Source organism: Falco biarmicus, chromosome 4 (genome assembly GCF_023638135.1).
Source record: "Falco biarmicus isolate bFalBia1 chromosome 4, bFalBia1.pri, whole genome shotgun sequence".
Classification (NCBI taxonomy): Eukaryota; Metazoa; Chordata; class Aves; order Falconiformes; family Falconidae; genus Falco; species Falco biarmicus.
Genome location: NC_079291.1, coordinates 81400834 through 81425582, shown reverse-complemented (window position 1 = coordinate 81425582; position 24749 = coordinate 81400834). Strand labels below are relative to the sequence as shown.

General features: G+C 38.8%; 2 protein-coding genes across 4 annotated transcripts in view; one reads left to right on the top strand and one right to left on the bottom strand.

Annotated features, from left to right (window-relative positions):
- The window catches only part of DNAAF5 (dynein axonemal assembly factor 5), a 31255-nt gene extending 6794 nt beyond the window's left edge, over positions 1-24461 (bottom strand). The window contains exons 1-10 of one of the 3 annotated variants that reach the window (XM_056336472.1): positions 23896-24461; positions 23313-23497; positions 22340-22464; positions 21178-21293; positions 16943-17175; positions 13806-14018; positions 11816-11959; positions 6682-6850; positions 4036-4183; positions 2911-2988 (exon numbers count right to left, since the gene is read on the bottom strand). In XM_056336472.1, coding sequence (XP_056192447.1) covers positions 2911-2988; positions 4036-4183; positions 6682-6850; positions 11816-11959; positions 13806-14018; positions 16943-17175; positions 21178-21293; positions 22340-22464; positions 23313-23497; positions 23896-24430 — 1946 coding nt within the window. In that variant the 5' untranslated portion in view covers positions 24431-24461. The remainder of the gene's footprint in view (positions 1-2910; positions 2989-4035; positions 4184-6681; positions 6851-11815; positions 11960-13805; positions 14019-16942; positions 17176-21177; positions 21294-22339; positions 22465-23312; positions 23498-23895) is intronic. The other 2 variants (XM_056336473.1, XM_056336474.1) reach the window with 2 other exon arrangements.
- Positions 24462-24497: 36 nt separating this feature from the next.
- Positions 24498-24749, top strand: part of PRKAR1B (protein kinase cAMP-dependent type I regulatory subunit beta) — a 100790-nt gene continuing 100538 nt past the window's right edge. The window contains exon 1 of the mRNA XM_056336476.1: positions 24498-24639. The gene's annotated coding sequence lies outside the window, so the exon portion shown is untranslated. The remainder of the gene's footprint in view (positions 24640-24749) is intronic.

The following is a 24749-nucleotide window of genomic DNA, read 5'->3' as shown; positions in this document are numbered from 1 at the left end:
TAGCTAGTGTGAGATCCTCGCGCGAGTTGCCACACAGTCATAGAATAAGCAAGTTTTTGGACCAATCAGAATAAGATGTAACAATTGCTTGTGCGTATATAATCACGATATTAGGCTAATTAAAGTGACATTTGCTTGCATCAAGCTGCGTCCTGTCTCTCAATCGCGGCAGCCCCTGGCTAAGGGAGCACCGTGTCCGAGCATCAGGGATCCCCTCCTGCTTCCTGCCCAGCAGGTGGCACTTAAGACTCAGTAATAAACAAGAAATCTGATGTCCCATTAGACACACTTTAATTCATCAAAAACCTTTAGCTTTGTTATTTTAAACAAATTTTTGAGAATTAATAATTTTCCATTAAAAAATTCTTAACTAATGATCACCATCGTTCCAAAATTCCTTAGCTCCAAAGCTAAGAAAAGTTTTGTGCTCTCTGTGCTACTGCGCAATCTGATCAGTAGCTGCTTCTGTTTTTAATAAAGCCTTCTGTTAAGCTGCAAAGAAAAACCAATCTGTCAAAACATAAAGGTAAATTCCATCAGCATTATGTTAACCACAAGGCTATGCTATTTGTGAGAATATTTGTTCTAGTGCCTTGAAATAGAATCAGTAAAGCAGTATCTGGCAATTATCCGACTCAATCATGTCGGACTCAAACAAAATTAAATGACCACACAACTGTGTTTAGCATAATAACTGAAAGACTTCCTATCTAAACTGTTAGAATGTTTTTAAGGAGCTAAACAAATTACTGCCAGCAGCGAATGCGATTGTGTAACCAGAATTTATTACTACTTCACTACACTATCTCTCATTACCGTTAAGATGTATTTTTTGCTGTTGTTGATGCAATTAAATTCCCCCCTCTCCATTTTCAGATCCTACAGTTGTAAATCTGCGTAACTTAGTTCTAAGTCACATTCTTAATTAAGTCATTTCCATGAAAGAACCATACCCTGTCAGTGCTGTTTGTATTTACAGAGTTGAGACTTTATCCTCCAATGGATACGAAATAGCTAAAATAAGATCTGTGCACACAGTAATTACTGACTCATAAGATGGCTTCTGTTGCAAGGGACCTTAAAAAGCACGGAGTTCCAACCCCCTGCCACGGGCAGGGACACCTTCCACCAGCCCAGGTTGCCCCAGGCCCCACCCAGCCTGGCCTTGAGCCCTGCCAGGGATGGGGCACCCACAGCCGCTCTGGGCAGCCTGCCCCAGTGCCTCACCACCCTCACGGTAAAGGATTTCTTCCTGATACCTCATCTAAATCTAGCCTCTTCAAACCTCAAACCTTTGCATGTTGGTTCCTACATTAATGCATTTGCTGTGACAATGGTTAAGTAGGATCAAGACTTTAAAGAGTCATTCACCTCCCTGTACCGCTTTTTAGTTTCTGAAGATAAACCTACGGGTGAAACTCATTGCATTGCTCTTGTTGTCAGAGGACAGGGAGCCTCATTATGAGTTAGACTGGGGCAGCCTTAGCCAGGAGTTGTTCTTCATACAAACAGGTCTACAAACCTCAATGGATATATCTAATGTTGACAAAAGGGCATTCACTCATACTGCTTCGAGCACAAGAACTTCCCTCGTGGCTACCTGTGTAGAGCTGGTGTGATGTGTGGCTATATTTACTGAGAGTATTACTTTGAAACATGTTCTTCTACTTTTTCCACACTGATAATTTCCCTTTCCTGGGAATCCTAGTGAAGCTGGCAGCTTATTGCATTGGTTTTCTTTTCCCCCTCTCTGGTTCCATTACTTATACAAACAACTGGGTTGCAGATGAAAGATTTTGTTTTTCATCCTATTTACCTTGACTACTGCCAAAACAAAAGTTCACTCTTCGATGATATTTCTCCATATGGTCCTGCACTGATCATCTTTCTACCAGCAGTACCTACATGACCTAACTTGATATACTTACCTGAGCACTTCAGAGACCTTCAGAGCAAAGTGCTACCAATCCTGCTGTACAGGTGAGAAATAAAGAAGGAATAAGGCTATCCGGTAATAGAGAGCTCCTTCCTACCTCTAGCCACTCTTGTCAGGATCAGTGCACATCAGGACTCTGTAGCATGCCATGTAGCGTACCTGTCACACTGCTTAGATGCAGCCTAAATGATTTTCTGCAGATCTCTACAAGAGGCAGATCAAAGAATTTAACTCTGTTCTTCAAACATTATTCTGCTGTAACCTGTTATACATTTTGAGTTAAATGGTCTCCTGCTCTTCCTCCTCAGAAATAGCATAAAGAAGAAATGCCAGTGTGACTAACTTGTTGGCCAGGTCTGAATTTGACTAAATACTTTGAAAGAATGAACAAATGTAGAAAATAGTAAGTGTGATTGTATAGCAGATGAACAAGAGCTAATAATGTATCCTGCAGTAAATAAAGGGACAGTAAAATTAGGCCATAAAAGAAAATAAATAGATAGGAGAGTCACATTATCCCATTTTTAGACTGAATTACGTTATTACACACTTAGTAAGTATGATTGTTGTGCTCAGAGCACCACAGAACACATAAAATGAGTTTCTTGGCTCCACATCTTTGCATTCTCAGATGATACAGATCTGAGGTTTAACAGATTACCTTACAACAAACAGTTCCTGGAACACTTCAGAGTGCTTCGCTTCTCTTTCTTTTAGGAAGATTCTTGCATATCTAGTGGATCTTGTAACTACCGCTCAGTTACATTATTTAAACAACTAATCCACTGACTACAAAGATTTTTTCACATGAATAGGGATTTTGACATTGGATCCTGAAAATACAGTAACTGATGACACCAGTTATCAGCACAAAAGCTTTCAGTTAAAAAAAGGACAGCTTCATTATATTCCATCTTAAGCACACTAGCTCAAAATCCATTAAGGGATGCCTAGGCAGAGATTCTTCAGCTTACCTGGAATCCCCCCCTGAATGGGAACACCAGGCTTGTTCCTCCTCTTGCCCCCACTGTATGATGTAGGCCATGAATATACTAAATATATCTAAAAACGGTAAAAATACGTCTACATTCATACTAACGCAGCCTCATGGAACCCGAATAAATGTTCAGTATAACAGAATCCCCACTAAGTGCCAATTAGAATAATGAAAAAAAATTTAAATATAAGTGACAATTCCTATTAAAGTACTTTTAGGAAAAACACTTCTTGTGATTGTTTTTTGTTTTAAGAGTTAAAACTGCAAAAAACAAAAAGCATAAGAATACAATTACATGTTAAATGCAACGGGCACTAGGAAAAGGAGAGCAGATATGGGTTACATATTCAGGACAACTTTACAGAAGTGTTTGCATTACTAGTAAGGGTAAATTAATAATAACAAACGAGCCTCACTGTTGGCATTGTTATAAATGGAGTGGTTTTATAAGCACCATAAATTATAGTTAGATTGTACTTGCAATGCATAAAGTGCCAAGCAACAGGAGACTTCCATCTTCAGTCACTGAGAATGATACTAATCCTTTATCAAACATTTAGTTCAATGCTTTTTAAACACCATGCTGCATCACAGGCATTTTTAAATGCCCATTTTTGGGGGTGTTTTAGTGTTTCCTTGCAATGACTACAGGGAAAGTTTAAGGATTTAGCAGCTGGCTGGGAGTAAAAGGAAAAAAACAAACAAACCACTAACGCCCTCCACAGTTCTCTCTTAAGAATCCCCATTTTGGCTTTCAAACATGTATTCTTTTCAACTATAGCTCTTTCTTTTTTGAAGACTATCCAGATCTGCATGACATCCATTTTAATTATCCATAGTGGCAGAAGTAGGAAGACTACAGTGGAAGAAGTCCAGACTTCAATTTATTTATAATTTTTTTAAAATGATTGCATTCTGCCCTTCTAAGCATTGTTAAAAAATACAGCAAAAAAATATGCAGTAGAAGATGGTGGGAAAGTCTTTCTTCTTCCAGACATGCTAACATGGACACAATTATAGGGGTTAAATAACTACCACGGTCATTACTTTTTAATGCCACTGTACTGTTCAAATAGCTGTGTGAAATTAGAACTCTACTTACCCCTGAGAATTGACGGTTTCACTTGCTTTCTGGAACAACTGCGATAAAACAGTGAAAAGTTTTAACCTCATCTGGGGATCTTTGTCTGGCTGAAGACACGTCTTAAGAATGAGAATAAAATCATTTAGAGCTTCACCTATGACAGGACCTAGAAAATAAACATTTAAGACTTATTTCTGAGTACAAATAAGCTCTGTTTAGATGTTTAATGTGCAAGTGCATTAAAATCTGTAATATGTCTGGTATTAAAATAGTACTTAACTTTCCACTCTTGCATGGCAACCGTTGATGTACCCATGTTACATCTTGTTAGGCCATATACAAATACCCAGACTAACTGTCCAGGGGCTCAGGTACCCATAGTCTTAGCAACAGCAGCACAGTGCTCCGTGAAGATTGGTTTACCCCACATTCACGTAGCCAGCATGGTATTGCTGTACCACACGGCATTATATAGCATGGACATATCAATGACATCTGCTAGTTGCTGGGACCACCGGTACGAGATGACATTTTGGGTAGACTAATGCATTTGAGGGGGGATTAACACTATTAGTTATGTAGCTCTGAAAGCTCCAGGCTAATGCACAAAGTTACCATGACACCACTCCAAACAGCAGCATTAACTACGCTTTTTTCTTCTTTCAAGTTTTTCCACATGTAGCATTCAGGGAAATACGTTCATGACTCTCAGAGGCACAGGAAAGGGCATGTTTGAAAGGGTCCACCTCAAAACTTGAAAAGCAGAATTACTGCAGCAGTATTCTTTCCCCATGTTTAAATAATGCTTATTTTGCGTTTTACAAGAGAATCTGAAATACGATGAATTTTAGAAGCTACTTTAAATAAAAATATTTTCCAAATCCATTCTCTAGTTTAACATTTTCACATCTTACGATGAATTCTGTTTTCACCACTAAAACAAACAAAAAGCCCCTGTTATCTGAACATGTGAAGAAGTTATTTTCCCAAAACAGAAGGAAGCTTGTGCCTTTCTCCTTGGTAATGATTAGCATGAGCATGGTTTTAAAGAGGAAGAATACACATAGGCTACACAAATGCTTTGTTCTGCAAGCTTCTTGCTGTAGAATGCTCCTTCTGCTCTACGTTTGCAATAAACTGCTTTCCTCTAGGAACTTCTTCAGCTTTGCATCCTTGTGATGCACATCCAATTCAGCTCCAGTCACTCAGAAAATCCTCCCAGAAGGAGACACAACACTGGCATTTCTGATGAGAATAATATTCCTCACACATGGAATGGACAGATTGAAGCGTTCAAGATTCCAAAACAAGTTCAATAGCATTTAATAATATCTGGAAATTTAATGTTTAAAATAATAATATACTCCCCCCAAATCTTCACTGTCTAGACAGAAACAATACAGGCTGTTGAACTGCAATTTGCTAAATTTCTTTGCCAACAAATAGGTCTTTATTTTCACAGCATTTATTCAAAATACATTGCTTCATGTGAGTTCCGAGACATTAAAAAGATACTACTATTATATCAAACTGATAAGAGCAAATTCAAGAGATGGAAAATAAACTACATTGCTAATTTCAGCTGAAGCATATATTCCTGAACAACAGTAAAACCTCAGAAAATTGAAATGAGTGAACTTAATTAATTGATTTAAAACAACATTATGTGTGGGAATGAAAAGAAAACTAAGAAAAAAACCCCACCAAGGTCTAGGAACTGCTGTGTCAGACAGCAAACACAGACAATAGCATATTACCAGTGTTGGGTACAAGCCAAAATGTTTGCCCAGACATTTGATAATTTATTTAGCATTAACAAAAACAGAGACAACCGTCTAGAAGTTCCTCAGTCATGGAAACGGGAGCAGAAATATACAGAAAAGTTGGCCTCTCAGATCCTGCACTGATTCTTTCCACAGATGAAAAAGGAAAAAGTACTTAATGCTGGTTGCCACACAAACCAACAAGTAGGTGCTTCAGATAGTTTTGTTGAGGCTCTTTTTGAAATTCCAGGATTAAATGCAGAAGATAGTCCCTTAAAACATACCTGTCCACATTTAGCTATTTGCAGTAGCAATCAATAAAAATACTTCACCCATATGTAGCTGAAATAGCTATCTACATCCCCTTTTTAACTAATAGAAAGGAAAAACCAAATAAACAGGACTTTGCATTTTAATAATCTTAAAATGGGTGCCTAGGTGAAAAGGACTGCCTGTCACTGTGTCCCTTGCCTCCAGATGCAATCTGAAGAGCTGCGTCAGAGGAAGCTTCAGATCTACACAGTGAACATAAGCAAAGCGTATGCCAGTGTTTCACTAATCTATACACAGAAGTGAGGAAGTGTTCGTACAAAAAGATAGTATCTTTTATAAGACTAGTGAATAGATGGAAAAAATAGATAAATTTTTGGAGACATAAGCTACATCAGTTAGGCTCCACATAACCCTCACCTATTTCATTCATCTGAAAGCTTAAGTGCTTTTAGTAAGCTCCTTGCAGCCAAGGAGTCTTTTGGAATTTGAACTGCTTCAACATTTTCAGTCTTGCTTTCCATCACAGTCTCGTGACGTTTCTGATTATTAAATACAGCATGTCTTCAGGCTATGGAGATTATTACTGTATTATTATTTTATTTTTTTATAACTACTAAATAAATTGTACCTGAATGAGTTGCGATGACATCCAACTGCAATATTTCTGGAGAACAGCATGTCCAACAATCACATGATACTGAAACCCATTCCATAAGCTGAGTTATATGCTGCTTGTAGAGATCAAGAGAACTATCTAATTGCTGCACTTCAGCTAATGAAGACATCGTTTCTTCTGCCTGTCAAAACAAGAGACAGGACACTTTATCTTAACTGAAACAATTTTAAAGAAAAATCCCACAACTTCTAAACCTCATAATTATACTGTAAGAACAGAAGGGACATAAAAAGATTTCCATAGTTTCTACTAGGACAATCAAGACTGATATTTAGTGTCTGCCTATACTACATCCACTAACTTTTATTTGAAGTGAAACATTTGTCCTGATTTCAAAATGAAATCATAAGGAACACAGCAACCTAACAGCAAAATGAAAGAATGTCTAATCCGTGTGAAAACCCATCCAAAACCTAACGACATCATAAAAACGCTCTTCGTAGTTTTAAAGATGTAGTGATTTTTCTCCTTCATTTAAGAATGCTTTAAAACATTAGCATAGAGGGAATTTCTAACAATCCCATCTAGCAGGGTATGGCAGCTTCCAAAAACTATTGCTGTTGCAGCTCAGAAAGGACATGGTATTAGTCCTCTCCCCCTTCCCCCACCTCCCCAATTTTAATTACGCAAGACACTCTCCTTCCAGTAGCTGGGCAAGTTCATTTTGAAATTTGCAACTTGTGTTGCTTAGAAGTAACAAAATTCACTGTTACATTTTAAATACCTTCTTCATATTTACATTCAGATAAGACAGGCAAATATAACACACACAAATAAAACGTAAGAAGAACTACTAAATGAATTCCAGACATGATCATGCTTGGCAAGGAAGCATATAGATTTTCTTAATCATTTGTAGCAGATTTATTTCAAAACAAAGGAAAATTTGCTTTTACAATTCCTGAAGACTCCTACAAGAGGTACAAAACTTCTCTAAGGAAGAGATTAAAAGCAGGCTGGAAGTAGCATCTATAGTCTTAGTGATTTCAGTGGACAGTGAATCGAGAATGGGGAGCAAGACACTGTTAGAAACCCCACTGAGAAGTGCCATATGTTGTCAGCAGGGGCAGCTCCAGCAGGGAAAGATGCAGTGCAGTGCTGGAAGTGCCATCATTTGACTCCTAAGTGGTTCAGTAGAATGACAATTTGTAGTCATGTTTTTGACATATTTAGGCTGAACTCAAGCACACAAGTTAGCTGATACATGCCTAGGACCTTTAGAATCTTACGGACTAATCACTTGCCAGAGAAGGATGTTATTATGGAAGTACCAGATGTGGAGAAAATAAATGAGATTTCTCGGGGGCGGGGGGGGGGGGGGGGGTGTAAATAAGAAAAATCAGGATTTGCTAAGGACAAAGGTTGATTTTAAAGCAGGTTTGCCTGCCTCAAGCACAATAGATTTCTCATTTCTGGAAGCATTCTGCCAGCTAGCCAAAATAACTCAGAATAACCTGTATATAAAATATCAATTTATCCATAAATTAATTTTACAGAACGTGTCTAGAAAGAAACTGTTCCCCATTATTAATCCCACACAATCTGCAAGATGTTCTTTCCCATTGAACAAGAAATACAAAGTCATACATTGTTCACAGGTGATTTAAAATAAACTAGTTTCAAGAGTACAATTAAATAAAGACAATAAATTAAATATGCCAATAGACTGCTGCATATCTTCCCATTAAGTTGTATTTCACAGTTTAAAAAATAAAATAGCAAGGGTGATTTTCTTTCCTATATTTGAATGCTAACAAATGCAGTGATACATTATTTTCATGCTAATAATTAACATGTGCCGAAAGAAGAGCCAAGATAGCACAGGCCACTGGTAATGAAACAATTTCTTATCTTTAGGTCACCAGTTAAGTCACTGACAAGCTCAATACATGCTTAACAGACTCTAACAACTGATTTGGCTTCAGTCTGTTTGGGGCTGTAAACCACACTCCTCATCACGATACTGAAGTGCTCGGTTGGTGGTCTCGGTCTTTCTCGTTAGCCCTAAGCAACCAGAACACTGATTAACACATAGCAAAGGGGCCAAAAATGAAGCAAGACCCTGAGTGTTCACAATCAGGTCACATCACCTGTGGTCTTGGCTATCTCTGTGATCTTCTGTCCCCTTTATAGTAAAGTGTGAACTGAAGTTCTATACGGCAATTTAAAAAACAATTTATGTTTATATGCAAAATCTTTTGATCCTTTATGCAGATTTTTTCCAAACAACAAATGTATACTTGTAAAGCTAGCCGTAATACATTTGTTTGATATGGTCTTATGCTATTTTAACAGGGACTTCTTGGCTTCTGCAAGTTGTACAGCTCATGGAAGTTTTAGAATAGTCAGTAACTGGGGAAAAGAAAATAATTTAAAAATTCAAGCCATATTTGTCTTTGTGACAAAATTGAAATATTGCAATTATGTAATCTTGTTGCCAGATTTTCTATCTGTCTAGCTGAAAGAAAGGCTGATGAGAAAAAGGATTCTCATCCAAAGTACTGTCAAGTTTAAAAATCATCTGCAACTGCAGGAATATCTTAAACCTTTAATAATCTTGGGAGATTAACTTTTCTGTACATGGAAATCAGAATTTATCTCCATGAAACTGCTTTCTTTGTAGGAGTATGAGTTTGTAAGGTTTCAAAGGTTCGTTGCTGACTTTATAGACCACCGTAAGGCTAAACAGACCAGATATGGCAAAACATACTAGATCCATCTGTCCAAGGCTTACTTGGACAGATTGTTTATTTAAAAACAAAACAAAAAAACCCCAAGAAAACCACACACAGAACAACCCCCCGCCAAAATCCCATCCTTGTACTGGCCCTCCATGAGACAGATCTTCACGCTGTACCCTCTTTGACCTGCAAAGTCTTTTCAATCCTTGTTTCAAGCTTTGCTCTATTTTACTTCTTGCAGAATAATTTTCTAAATGTATGCCTGCTGGAAGCAGCCTGTCAGCTCTGGGGCCGTAAATACTGATGCTACGCAGGCCTCTGGAATACCATGCCTGGGAGCAAGAGAAAAGGAAGTAGAATAGCCATCGCATTTAAGGCACACGTTTGAAAAAAAGACAACTTGGATAGGTCACAATTATGCTACATGAGGATGGCTTACTGATTTATTTGATATTTAGCTTGGGGAAGAAAGAGGAAGAGAGAAATAAGGGGTTGAGATAACGTTTAGCCAAAAAAGCTCATCTATTATCAGGGCATCTACAGATGTACTTGATTTTAAGGCATTCCTGCAACATTTAAGCTTTTGGTTCTGGTGGGGAGGTAAAAAGGTCAACTACTGTAAAAATCAATCTGATCTTTGTCTAAAAATAAAAAAAAAATTGATTATGAAACTATCACATTTTTAACACTAGTGGTACTCTTGATCTATAGATAAATTGTTCTTTAATAGTCAAAAAATAAACTGAGTTTTTTCCTGGCAACTTGTGTGCTCCTGTGTAGAACCCAACATTAACATAATCCAGTAACTTATATCTAACTAAAAAGTAAGCACCAGCAGCTCAACCAGCACCGACAGCACAGACAGGGCTTTGCAGAATCCAGTGACAAGTTTAAACTGTTGAACACCTCCTGTCCCAAAACTTCACCTAAACCATGGCCCAGTGATTAATATCCACCCTAGTAAACTGTTCTTCTAGGCCAACAGCAGCCCTCACCCAACTGTGAGCTTCCCATGTTCTACTTCAAACCATCTAATCTGAAACTTAATCTAAACACACTTTAACGCAAACATCAACAACCCAAACCAAAACCAAAACCTAGTTGCAACTGTAGCCTACAGACCCATGCTGGGTGTTTTTGGCCACAAAATAAAATTGAATTCTAGGGTCCTTCTCAGAATCAGCACATATTCTGACTCTGTGAGCCTTCAAGCAGTTACGAAGAAATGTAATTCTCCAGGCTCTGCTGTCCCAAATTGTAAACCCAACTCCAAACATAATTCTGGTATTAATCATATATAGTATGCACTGAGAGACGCACAACCTTGGAGTAGCCACGAGTCATTACTCCCTACTGGAACAGCCCACAGCCAGTGAAAAAGCCTTACAAGATGTAGCAATAAGACCAACTCCTAAGTTTCTTACTCAAGTAATATCCTTTTCTGTTATGTCAGCCAAACTCTGATATTAACCAGATTTTTGCAGATCACACTTATGTAGGAGCTAGTATTTGCCTTAGAAACATCAGTGTATGTTCTAGTCTTGTCATGGTTGCGATATGCAACAGTACATCCAGCAATTCTGGCACTTTAACCTCAACTTCAGTCCCACCCTAACCCTAGCACTACCTTGTCCTCCAGTTCTACAAAAGAAATAACCTGTAAGACCCTAGTCTCTGTCGCTGTTAATCTTAATCACAGCCCTGTGGATTTGCAGGATTCAACATTAAATTGAGACCTTCAAACTGTTGCCTGGAAACAGGCATAGTATCTAATGACTATGAACTGGCCAAGCAGAAATACCAATATTTTGACTGACAAGTGATAACATGCTTTCAGCCTTCACAGTGACTTTTAAATATTAACTAATCACCAGAACAGTGCTATGGGGATAGTCTTTGCAGAACAGTTTTATGACTAAACACAGAATCCCAGTATTCCCTCATGCTGCTTTCATTCTCATGGGTGAATCTGATTAATTTGAAAGTTTATGTATATCTAAATGTTTACCTATTATATTTCTATGTAATTTCTGAAACAGATTATTGTACATACACATATACAGAATGAAAATAAGCAAACCCTAAATAAAACTAGCAGTATTGGACACGTTCTTAGGTCTCACAAATAAGATTTTAATGATTTATTCTTCTGGAGAAGTTGTCTTTACCCGTTTTGAAGAGACTAAACTGCAAGTAATTTCAGCTACGGAAAAAGATGAGGAGACAGACACAGGGTACACTCAAGGTCACGCAACACCAAATAATTTCAAACTACCAATCTTTGTGGATTTCTGTAGTTTAAACCTAATAGCAAGACAAATAATTATGGCTCTGTTTAGACCAAGTGTCTTATCAATAGCAAAAATCAGAAACATCACAAAATATTAAAGCAGCTCATAGTTTACCTTTTCTTTAACGTGCTGAGAACATGCTATTGCCATTATTGTCACCAAAATTTTCATTAGCTGCAAGCTAATTTCTTTGCAGTCTTCCTGGCATACTTCAATCAATGCTTGTACACAACAAAGCAACTGCTCCGTATAAAAGACCTATTTTTAAATAAAAGCATGTATTTATTATGTTTTGTTAGAAAAACATAACATTCTCTTTAAGGGAGAGAGATGGGAAATGATAATAATAAAATCTGAACATTGTATAATCCCCTGAATTGGTAACATATTGATGATTTCATGTTAGTTCTTTTGATTACCTACATCCTACTTCTTATAGAATACAATATAGTCTTCCTCCCTCACCATGTGTTTTTATTTACCTTGCCCTGTTAACAAAATACAGGACTCTACTCTTAATCACACAACAGTTCCCCTGTGAATAAAAACATCAAAGCTTTTTGGAATGCTTATTGACAGTACTTTCTCATTCTGAAATGTAATTTGTTAATTAATAATGCATTTGTTAGAACTCTTTTAATTATTCCATGTTTGACTATTTTGAATAGATAATGGTTAAATACATAAACCAAGAAAACCTGAGTGTCTGCCTTTACCTCAGCCAATTTATCTCATTTGATAAAGACTGTTTTCCAAGACCAAAGGTTAGAACAACTCCACCAAAAGCTTCAGCTATGGATGAATGTGTCTACCGTATCTAATGCCAAATGGAAGCGGTAAGCTTAAGACCTCACAGCAATTTTGCAGATATACTTCAGGGAATTGTTATTTGAACAATCAGCTTATAGTGCTTCCAGTTATGTGAGTTCCTAATCATCACAGACTTCGTGGAGATTAAGGTTAATTCCTGTATCACTGGTACATATTCCATTAGGGAAGAAACCTAATGAGGGAAGAACTTCAAACGCCTATCTTACATTGGCTCAAAAAGACCATTACGCTAGATTCAGTCTACACATGAGTAACTGTTTTAAAGGGAAGCCTGCATCTGACATGAAGTCAAGAGTTTTCTGAAGACACAACACTGGCCCTTTTTTGGTCATCTTAAGAGCAGAGGTCTAACAAGCTTTGGGTGGAACGAAAACTGGGATTTCATTTGTGAGGGAAATTATTGTAAGGATTCTTTTTGTGCATCTTTAACACCTGTTTCCACATCCAAACAGTTGAAAGAAAAAAAAATTCTACAAGTTAAAAATCTCCATGTTGAAAAGAATCCCTCACCTCCTTATATAGCAATTGATGAATATTCTTCAAATGCTAAAATGAAAATAGTCTTCAGGCTCAGCCATTAGTTAAGGGTACATTTGGGACTAAATTTTGGATTTACAAAGGCCTTCCTCCTAGATTCTCACTTAAAGAGAAGCAGCCAGTCCCAACAGTTTAGAAAGCATGCTCCTAAACGTATGTGTAAGAGCACTGGTACCCTTCTTTTAAAGTGGGAAACAGTAATAATACAAAACAAACCAAAGATTGTATCAAGAGGGAATCTTTCTTGGAAACCTGACACACCAATTGCAACAAACTGTGAAAAGTTTTTGGTCATTTTTACTGATTAGGATTGAAATATATGATCTCCTTCAGATTGTGAACACAAGGCATTTCAAAACATGGGTTAAATTCTGCCTCTGGATCAGCCAAGGTAGCCCTCTATTAGTACAGTACATACTAAACACCCTTTTTCTCCCGCTATCTGGAGCCTTTTACAGAAGTTCTCAAACTTGAACTCACATCTGCTGTGAGGATGGACTGCTAGCAAGTTTTTGGGAATAGCAGATTTGACCAGGAGACCACAACATAGCCCAGGGAGGATAAGGAAGCTCCTGTTTTGTCTCAGACGCATATCCACAACCATACCCTGAGATAGGGTGGGGTAGGCGTGCAAGGAGGATAGGAATGGGAACTTTTAGGGAGAACAAACAAAAAAATAAGTTGGAGAACTACCGATCTAAAACTGTAGCCTGTTGTGTATTTTCATGATTCTTACCTCTTCAGATCGTTGACAAACTCCAGCTTGTGACAGTGTGCCGGCAAGATCGGCCAAATGAGGCCGTAAGATTCCTTTTGGGCTACCGCGGATCACCGCAGTTAGAACCATTACACAGGATGGCTTGGGTGTCTTCTCAAAGGCTGCTGTGATTAATCTCAATGACACCTTAGGGCTGACAAACGTCCCAATCAATTCTGCTGCTTTCACACACTGAAAAAAGAATGGGAATAACTTGAGGATTTTCCCGAAAACACAAAGACCATTCAACATATCATGGCCTTTTTGTTTTTATGATTCCAGCTGTTATTTTAAATGCTTCAGCAGTTGCCTTGTAAGCCTTTTCCACTCAGTAATGATTATATGCATGAAGAAATTTTCTTGACATGTGTTCAGTAAGAACATAAGGCATGCGAGCACTGTTCTCAGCATCAGACAAGCTTCCATGAGAAAGTAAGGCACACAAATGAAGTGTACAACTTTCAGTGTAATAAAACTCTCTAGTTTATAATAAGCAGATGTTGCAGATTTAGTGGTTTAGCATTTTGCCCTCCAAATGCTGTTGAGGCATGCTCTTAATGCACCCACCACCCATCTATTAAAAGCAACAACAATAAAACCTAGAAAGAGAATTTTTTTTGCTGTTGTACTATATTTTGACATTAAGATTACAGATCTCACTTAGTATGGAAGCACTGCCATGGGGTAACTGCCCAGTGCTTTCAAACTCTTACTTCTTTAACTGAGAAGGCTTAAATTACTATGTATTCCCCGTGATACTCGCTTCCTTTGATCCCATCTCTGCCTTGCAGACATATTGGTATGTTGCATTCCACATGAAATACCATCACACCAGAGCTTACTGCCCGACCGATGCCCAGTATTTCCAGTCAGGTGCATGAATAAAGATATAGTCAACTACTGTGCCATTATCTGTGCAACAGAAACATTTCTTCCTAACCCATTTATTTAATGGTTGGCTCGTTTCCCCAAACATGAAAGCTTACTTCCCTCTGTGTATAATTTTCAGTCTAGTGATTTAGCCATGGATTTTTAATTGCACCTAATTAATACCTAAATCAACCTAGTTCTTTTAGTCTCAATAGAAGCATGTAGCCATGAATTCTATAGTTCAAATCTGCACTATATATAGCTGTTCCTTTTCACAAGGGTGAAGATTCAAAACAGTTACGACATTTTCTACGTAGATGTGAACCTTGTCTTCCTCCGTATTTGACACAGAGAAAGAAAAAGACTCTTAGTGCTCTGAAAACTGGAAAAGGACAATACAATTAAACAATTCAAAGATATGAATTGGTACATTTTTATGGATCAATTTATCTACTCCTTTTAACAGGAGAACAAGAAAAGAAAATAAAGCATAAGAGACCATCTGGTCTTTTACTCCTATACATCTCACTTGATATTGTTAGGTTGGAGAAAAGACATGCATATTTTCCATGTTGGTGGCTGCTCTGAAATGGGTTTTACAGTGACAAACACTAAGTGGGGATAATCACAGTACCCTGGGAAGCAGCATCAAAAGGAGATAAAAGGCATTCACAAAAAAACCAACAAGCTGAATCTTAAATTTTGGCACAAGAAGAATAAGATTAAATATAGAAACCATCTCCTAACTGGGAATAAATCTCTTGGAAGCACCTGTGAGAAGATTAGTGGTGGAATTCTAAGAAAGAGACAAGTATGGTCAAAAAAAAAAAAAAAAAGGCAGGGGAAAACTATATGCTGTTGGAACACACACTTTTGAATTTACATTTATAGCAACAAGCACTAGATAGGAAATTTGACCTGGACAGCAGGGCTACATGGGTTTATTTTTCTAATTATTTAAGTTTTCTTATGTATTTTTATATAAGCACCAAGGAACTTGAGAAGCTGCACACCCACAAGTAGCACGTATCTTATTTCAATCCTGGGGCATTTTTTCCCTTAAGGCCCATCTACCCCTTTTTGAAAAAAGATGACTTCTGACAGTATTCCAGGATTACTTCTCTCTACTATTGATCAGTGTGTGGCTGGCTTAGTTTACAAGCTCAATCTCACTGCAGAGTAATGTGGTTGAAAGTCAGATGCTGGTTGTGAAAGGGGAGGTGGAAGGGGTACAATAGCTAGAAGGGGTAACTTAGTAAGGAAAAAAATTAAGGGAGGGAGACAACACTTCGTACTAAGAAAGACTAAACACCACAAGAAATTGCAGGGGAAAAAAATAAGAAAAAGGATAATCTCAGAAATGGATTGATTTTGTGGTCTACGTAGTTCAACTGATAGCAGGATCTTAAAGAAAAGCCTGATTTAGGAAATCAGTTTTTCTGACATTGGCTGGACTGCTTGCATCCAGTAAGCAGAACACATTCTTCCAGTTTCTCAAAGCAATAAGATTTACAGCTTTAATTATATGGATTTGTTTTTGTTATACATATGTTCTCTTCCTGGTGTAGAAATATGAACAGAAGATTTTGCCTTAGAACTGTAAAAATATTTGTATCACCCGTCTATCCTGAGCTAAATTTATCTGATGTCTTCAACTACATCTGTTTTATTGATTTATTGTTGAAAGTGTTGAGAGTATCAACTGTTAGAAAAAAATGATACTAATTATTCCTCACAAAAAAACATGAATAAAAAGCCATTTTACAAGCATTAAGTCAAGTAATCAAACACGAATACAGGTATCACATGGAATAAATATACCTCAGTATTTGGTTGGAATTATGGTTGGATTATGCAGCAGGGGGAGGTAAGTGAAATTAACTTGAAGGGGCATGACCTGCACATTTTTTTTAAATTGAATTTGTTGCCCCAAGGCATTTATACTTTAATTCACTGTTTATGATTTTTAGAGACATTATCAATGCTTCATGGGGTTGGTACATAAACTAAACAGTATTTAAATAAAGTTATTATTGGTCTTCATACCAATAATACATTTATTTTAACATAGTAATCAAGTATAATGTTCACATGTTTTTAACATTCCTAAAAACCTGAGCTGGAGCCTTCAGTCGTGGGCAATTTGCAGTGCCCTAAGGTAAGGTCAACCCTCAGACCCTGTCCTTCATAGTCCTGGGTCCATCTTCTTTATTCAGCGCACAATAGATTTAACAGATTAAACTTACATTTTTAACCACATTGCTTTCTTCATCCAAGCACGCTTGGTACAAAGTTCTAAGCAGTAGCTCCATGTGTTGTGTTATGTGATCCTCTGTATGTAGCAATAACGTATACAGAAGCTCAGATGCTTTTATTCTTGTGCTTTCAACCCAGTCTGTTATATCATGACAGAGACCTGGAAGAATTTTGTAGAGGTTTCTTGACACAAGTTCCCGACAACCTAGTCCTGGTCGAGTCACTAGAAGAAACCACACACGCATGAAAAAACTATCAAAGGAAAAGCCAATGCATATTAAACGTTAGAAAAGTTTAAAGGCTCCAAGGTAAGAGTGATAGGTGTCTGCTTCAGCATGGAACAAAACCATTCCAAATGCTGCTGAGGAATTTACCCATGCAAGTTGCATTTCTTTAATACATGTTGCAGAATTTGAACTCCACGCAGCACACTGAAAATTTATTTATCTCTATTTATTACTGGATAGTGATTTAGATGACATGTTTTAAAAGTTTACAGAAGAGAAAGAGAACTTAAATGAATATGGGACATTACCCACTTTGGAGAACCCAGCTTAGTCATTTCCTTTTAATTTTTACAGCAACACGAATCCCATTAAAAAAACAATAAAGAAACAGAAGAAAGACTTTTTCATGCAAGCATTGTGGCATCACTTAATGAAATATAGTTTGGAGAGGGAAAGAAAGGTAGAAGTCACAAATAATACAGGGGACATGAACTGCAGTAAAACAGACAATGTCAATCATGCCCTCTAAAGGAAAAGGTAAAAAACATGTCTAGCAAATGTACAAGTCCCAGGACACTTGATTTTCAAAGTGCTATGTAATAGATCAGGCCAACCAAACTGATAGTGTTTTAAAAATCACAGCTATTACATATCTCTTCTAAGGCCTTTTCAGGAAAAGCAGCTCACTGATATGCCTCTTCCATCTGTCTGATTTTTATATTAAATAACACATTTCACAACGGTATGGGGATTTTTTTTTCTTTAGATTGAATTTAATTGGTAAAGACTTCATGGAAAGTGGGGTTTGGTTATGTTTTGTTTTTAAACAAAATCCTGAAGTGTTACAAAAACATATTCCCTACTTCAATAAAGGATGAAGACTTCCAGAGAACTAATAAAGTAACCTTCCCAACAAATGCTTACTGTCCTTCGTAATCATCCAATTTACTTCTTAGTTCATTTACAAATAACCGATACTCAGAAGCAATTGATCAATATTGCAAGCAACTATCAAACCTCCACTTCTGTACTTTACACATAAAACTATAACAGTGTTTTCCAAAGAACTGCAATAAACTTTTTAAGTGTCTCTTTCTACGGCCACATTTTTTTTCCCTTACACTGTATCTACTTATACAAACAAAATCGGATAAGTTGTTCTTTGAGAACCACTGTTTTATAATTGCCACTCACAATCTTCACACACTGTTTTAAGAAAGAGACATTATTCATTACGAGGTGTCAAAAACCATTGAATGTGCAAGTACATTTTTTTATTTCTGGTACAGTTCTGTAAATGCTCAGAAAGGAAATGGCTGAGCTGTCTCAGGATATTTTGCCGCATTGACCAATGTAACTACAAATGCTAAAAGGAAAACGGACTAAAGTGAATGGTCTGAAGAACACAAAAGGCTTACAAACATGGCTGTGAAATACCTACAGCAGGAAAAAAAATTAAATTCAAGCATTGGGACAAGAATTGCTGCTTCTTATGTCAACGAAGGACCACACTTCGGATTATGAAAACTGATAGTGAATAGCAAAAGGTCAAATAAAGAAATCAACTTGAGACAGTAAATACAGACTGGCATCCTATTTGACCTGAGGCAGAATTTTGTTTAAAGAATTCGGACCATCCTTTATCAGCAGTTCCTTCATTTCAGATGTTCAAATGCAGGCACTTATCCCTGTAGCTACTCCTGTCAAGGACTTCCCTGCTATAAACTGTCTGCACCTGTATCCTAAGGCAATATTCTAACAGCAACTGCTGCTGCTCAGTGGAGAGCTATTCAGTTGGTTGGACTACACCAGGTATGAGGTCTAACTCTGTTCTTCCTCTGACCTGCAGTATCTGTCATCATGAGATTAAAGCACAGTGGGGCTCGTATGTCAGGTCCATTAGCTTGACAGTTGGGACAAAGATAGTGTAGTAAAAGGTACTATAAACTCACAGTTGTAAAAAGATATTCCAGTATATTAAGTAAATCGCAAGAAAAGGCAATAAAGTGTTAAAATACATCATTATCATATTAAAAAAAAAACCCAACATTGAATGTTTGTGAAGGGGAAACAAGGGGAAGGACACACCCATTCATATACAGTCTGTGGTAGGTCACCACAAATTATTACTTAAAACTAAGGTATACAAGTGTCTCTCATAAAGCTTTGTATCTGTGAGATTAAACAGCCAGTCATCCTTTCCTCTCATTGTTCTTCTCCTCTGCCACATAAAGCCTGACCAATAATGAGACACACAGTTTAGAAGTAAAGATAAACAGCAGGAAATGGTATCTTAAAGTCACTGTTAACTTGGGACTCAAGTCCAAAATTATCAGGTCATTTCTTTAAATATATATATATAAAAACCTGAAGAATAATTTATTATATATTATACACCTGTGTATGTGTGTGCATGCACATGATACGTTCAAGCCTTAATTCCATCATTCTAGCAAGCAAGATGCGTAAAACGTCAATTGAATCCAGGGCTGGAATGTTGCCTGAATTTGTGAAGTGTATTTATTGTGCTTAGTAGATTATTTCCAGAAGTACATATAATTTAATTATGAAGTAATTGATAATGTCCCTTTCAAAAAAAGAACCCAAACCCAAAAAACCCCAGCAAACAAAACCATGTACACAAAAAACCCAACACCTAGAGAAAACTGAAGAACAGTATTAGCAATACAAATGTTAACAACTGTTTCAAGGACTAGTATATGAAGCCTTTTATGACCTTCACTATCTCATGATCATTGCAAAATAACTGACTGGTGCTTAGACACTCAACTCCATCAGTTAAAAAATTCCCCGACTGCCAAAAAAAAGAAATATGTTTCTGCCGTCACTAGTTGAAGTAAAACCATTCTTCACCATTTACAAACCCCTGAGGTAATATTATACATAAAATAAGGAGGAAAGAAAAAAAAAAAAAAAAAGGAAAGGATAACAGATCAACTCGCCTGTCTTCAAAGCTAAACAGTTCTGTCAAACCAGTCACCATTATGAAGTGCTTCCCCTTCCATTCAAGCATTACTGAGTAAAACAACTTCGGGGGCGGGGGGGGAAGAAGTGTAATTTCAAAGAAGAAAGGACTCCGGAACCCACTGTCATGGAAAGGATTTTGCTGCTGGGTATTCTGTGATGTGATTGTCACGTAGGCACAAGTCAAGCATGAACCTGTGCTTTCACACCAGAAGTTATTTTTTTCTGTTAAATATGAGTTTAGAAATCAATAAATGACCCATTTAAAGCCTCTCTCACCAACACCCATACTCATATTTTTAAACATTAACTTTAAGAACCTGAGACAGGAAACAAGCTTCAAGCTACTGCAAACCTAACATTCTAAAGCTACCTATAAAGCATATGGTACTTAAAAGCAATCTACACTTGCTGCATATCTTGGGAGTTTTGTGTATAATAAAGGAAATTATTGTTTCTGTTCCCATGTTCTTCATGTACACTCGCAGATTTTAGTTAGCATCCTAGTGTCTCAAAGAAGCCTGAAATAATTTCACTGCAAATTTTTCTTCCATGGCAATTCTGCAGATCATTAATTTTGTCTAGTTCTTGTTATTCAAGGACACAGCTCACAAATTCTTTCATCCTGCCTTTCTTTCTCGTTGTCTTTATGCCCATTCTCCACGTGGCTGCTGGCTAATGTAGAACTTCCTACTGCTTCTGCACCACTGCTTTAATTTTTTTTGCAGCAGAGGCATTTTCATTTACTCTTTCTCCAAAATGCATTTTCAGATTAATGGAAAAAATGAATATAGTTACTGAACAAATGTTTTTGAAATTTAATATAAGTAATTCAAATTGTTTATATACATACATTTTATATATTCTATTTTGATATACACATGCTACCCCTATACATTAACTAATATTACATCTTGTAATGAGTATTACATATCCTGCTCTGCTGTCATTACTGCACTGCAGCTCTTGGGGATTATTCAGGAACTAAAAAACACTTTCAGTACACCACCTACCTCCTTTGGGATAATGAGATGGTGAAACACTAAAATCCATCTTATCCTTTAGATCTTCTTCATTCTCTTTCTCCCACTGCAAGCCTATCTTTTCCCAGTAAGTCCAAGCCAGTTTCCTAGACATAAAATAGAAGAGTTTTATACCATCATGCCCCAAAAAGGAAAACATTTTAAAATCAGACTTCCAGAAAACGTGACTTCTTAAATTCAGCTGGAAGGATGGGAAGCATTCCTGCCCTTTAACCTAGGTGTATTAACTTGAGAGTTTATGATGCTTTTGTACTCAGTGGACAGAAGTCACCTCTTCCAAAGGATAATTCTGTCTCTGTCTACTCCCCCATCTTCATCTCTTTCATACTTACTTGGATGTAGCTGTCCTGGTTTCGGCTGGGATAAAGTTTTCTTCTTAGTAGCTGATAGTGCTGTGTTTTGGATTTAGAATGAGAATAATGTTGATAACATACTGACGTTTCAGTTGTTGCTAAGTAGTGCTTACCCTAAACCAAGGACTTCTCAGTTTCCCATGCTCTGCCAGTGAGAAGGTACACAAGGAGCCAGGAGGGAGCTGACCTGAACTAGCCAAAGGGATATAGGACGTCATGCGCAGTATATAAAATGCAGGGAGTTGGATGAGGGCTGCCTATTGCTGCTTGGGGACTGACTGGGTATGGGTTAGCAGGTGGTGAGCAACTGTATTGTGTGTCACTTGGTTTTGTTTTTTTGGTTTTTTCCCTTGGGTTTTATTCCTCTCTCTTTCTGCCCCCTTTTAGTTACATTTTTTTGTTGTTGTTATTATCATTACAATAATATTTTACTTTATTTCAATTATTAAATTGTTCTTCTCTCAACCCATGAGTTTTACCTTTTTCTAATTCTCCTCCCCATCCTACCAGGCACAGAGCACAGGGAGCAAGCGGCTGCCTCATACTGAGTTTGCTGGCTGGGGTTAAACCACAACAGTAGCATGAAAGGGCAATACAGCAAAAAAGTTACTTAAGAAAATGCTATTGTTTGGGGTTGAAGAAAAATCAAACAAACAAGAGTGGGGTGTTTTTTTTTTTCCTCCAAGGAATATATCTGTGAACATACAAACACTTGTACATACAACTACTCCTTAGGGGGCAGAAAAAAAAGAGAAAAGGAAAAAAGGTGTTCTGCTTACCCATTTTCAGGAATTTCATCAGTAAAGCTACCAAGTAACAAAGGGATCAATTTGTGGAAATATGAGTATCTATCTCGTAGATGCAACAACCATTCTCCAATGACAGTTGTTACAGCATGTCGAACCTACATGGATACAAAAGGACTATTTTAAACATGTCAAGAAAATACCAGAAAAATTAAAAGATAGTATTTGATTTTGGCATGTAAGACTTGGTAAAGTGCATCAGTAGTCTCAGAAGAAATTAGAAGAACTCAGAATTTCCTCACTTGCAGCAAGCACCTTAAGTAACAGACAAGGTATCATGCTCCCTCTTGTGTTCTCACTCTGGCTTAGTTGAGTACTTGCTGCACAAAACCACATCTCCAAGAAGACGACGAGATACAGACCTAACTCAGAAAACTCTATAAATTCTCATGGTTAAATCTCTCTGAAAATGTAAAAAATGTCAATTTCTCTGGATTTTAAAGCTTTCCAAGCACATCTCCAGAAGGCAGTTGCCTTTGATCACTATAACAAAAACCTAGAGTTAAATAATGTGACTATACCCATTCAAAAAATGTAAATATTTTAGTTATGATTAAGTTGCACATTTTAAAATTACTGCCTTAATAATACCCTGTTTGTTTAGCATCTGAAAAGGCCGTAGAATGAAGTCCCAGAGACATTTTACAGAAGAATTTAAGATAGAATTGAAGACAGGCATTAAAACAAAAAGGTGCCTACAAACTTCAACAGCCTGCAGGATTAGACAGTGGCTGAATAGGTTACCAGCCTTGGTTTTCGATAGCTTTCGATAGTTGACAAAGCCTGTACATGGCATATTTACATATCTGAATTGAATGAATGAAAGCTGAAAATTAGAGGGTGGGGTGGTGAGAGAGGGAGGGAAATATGAAAAAAAACCACTCTAAAGTATTTGAAATAAATCCAGGGAGGAAAAAAAGGAAAAAAAAAAAAAAAAAAGGCATACCTTGGGAATCTCATCAAGTAACCTCTGGGCCAGATGAGACACAACATCATCCACAGACTTTCCATTTCCAAACTGTATCACTGCTCCAGTAGCCTGAATTACATCCACACGAACTCTGTAGTGCTGATGCGAAATTGTTTGCATTAGCGGTTTTATGAGAGATTCTGATTGCATATGGAAGTGCTCTGTTAGGGCAGAGAGACAGAAACTTCAAATGTACCTTTCTCTACATGGGTGACATCTTGAGCAACCTGATTTCTGTAACACTGTGAGCAGCAGTCCGATTAACGCCACTGTATTTAGGTAGCAGGCAGATTGAACCTTACGCCATATTAGAGCTGAACACTAGCCCACATGCACTCCTGCCACTATTACCCACATGTTCTAAGTGCTCAGCATCCCTGGCATGGTTCAACAAATCATCCAAGGCCTGCAAAGTACACCTGTGAGGATGTGTGCAACTTCTCTCGTGGTTGTATCCCTGCACGCTCCTCCCGGTCCCCGCCGCGGCCCTGTCCCCCCAGCAGCCTGCAGGCCCACAGCAGCCCAAGGCTCCCCTGCCCTGCCTGGCCCCAGGCCCCACCTGGCACGGCCTGGGCGCAGGCCACGGCGCACCTGCAGCTCTCACGCCTGACCTCGGCATAGTGGTCGAGGAGGGTGGCCTGGAGGATGCGGATCACATCGGTGAGGTAGGGCCCCACGGAGGCCCCGCAGCGCTGCAGCAGGACCCCCAGGAGCTGGACGAGGCCGAGGCGCAGCTCCTCGCTGGGCTCAGAGCCCTGCGGCGGGCAGAGGCGCTGGGCCAGGGCCGGCAGGAGGACGGGCAGCGCCTCGCCCGGCCGGTCGCCGTAGCTGAGCCCGTGGCGGAGGAGCTGGAGGGCGAGCTCCCGGCACCGCTCCGCCGCGTCCCCCACCACGCAGCGCGCCAGCGGCCGCACCAGCTGCGCCCCGAAAACCTCCTGCACCGCGGCCCCCGAGAGCGGCCGCCCCTGCAGCTCGGCCCGGATGGCCTCCAGCGCCCGCAGGCGCGCCGCCCGGCCGCAGTCGGGCTCCTGCAGGCAGCTCAGGGGCCGAGTCAGGGCCTGCGCCACCTCGGCCGCCTCAACCGCAGCCGCCATGCTTCACCGTCGCCACGGAAATACGGCGGCGTTGCTAAAGACGCGTGAGGCTTTTACGACGGCGGGCGGAGCGCTTTGCGGCGCGGCCGAGCCGGTGCCGCGCTTTGCCGTCCGGCGCGCGGCGGGGGACAGCCCCGCTCCACCGCCCTGAGGGGACAGCCCGCGCCCCGCAGCGAAGCACCGAGGAGGCAGGGCGGTAGTTTCAGCAGGTACGGTAGCTACCGCCAGCAGAGGGACCCGTTATTCGTATCACCCGGCGACAAAACGTGCAAACGTGAGAGAAAGCCCCGGGAGGCCGTAGGTAGTGGAAGGCCTGAGG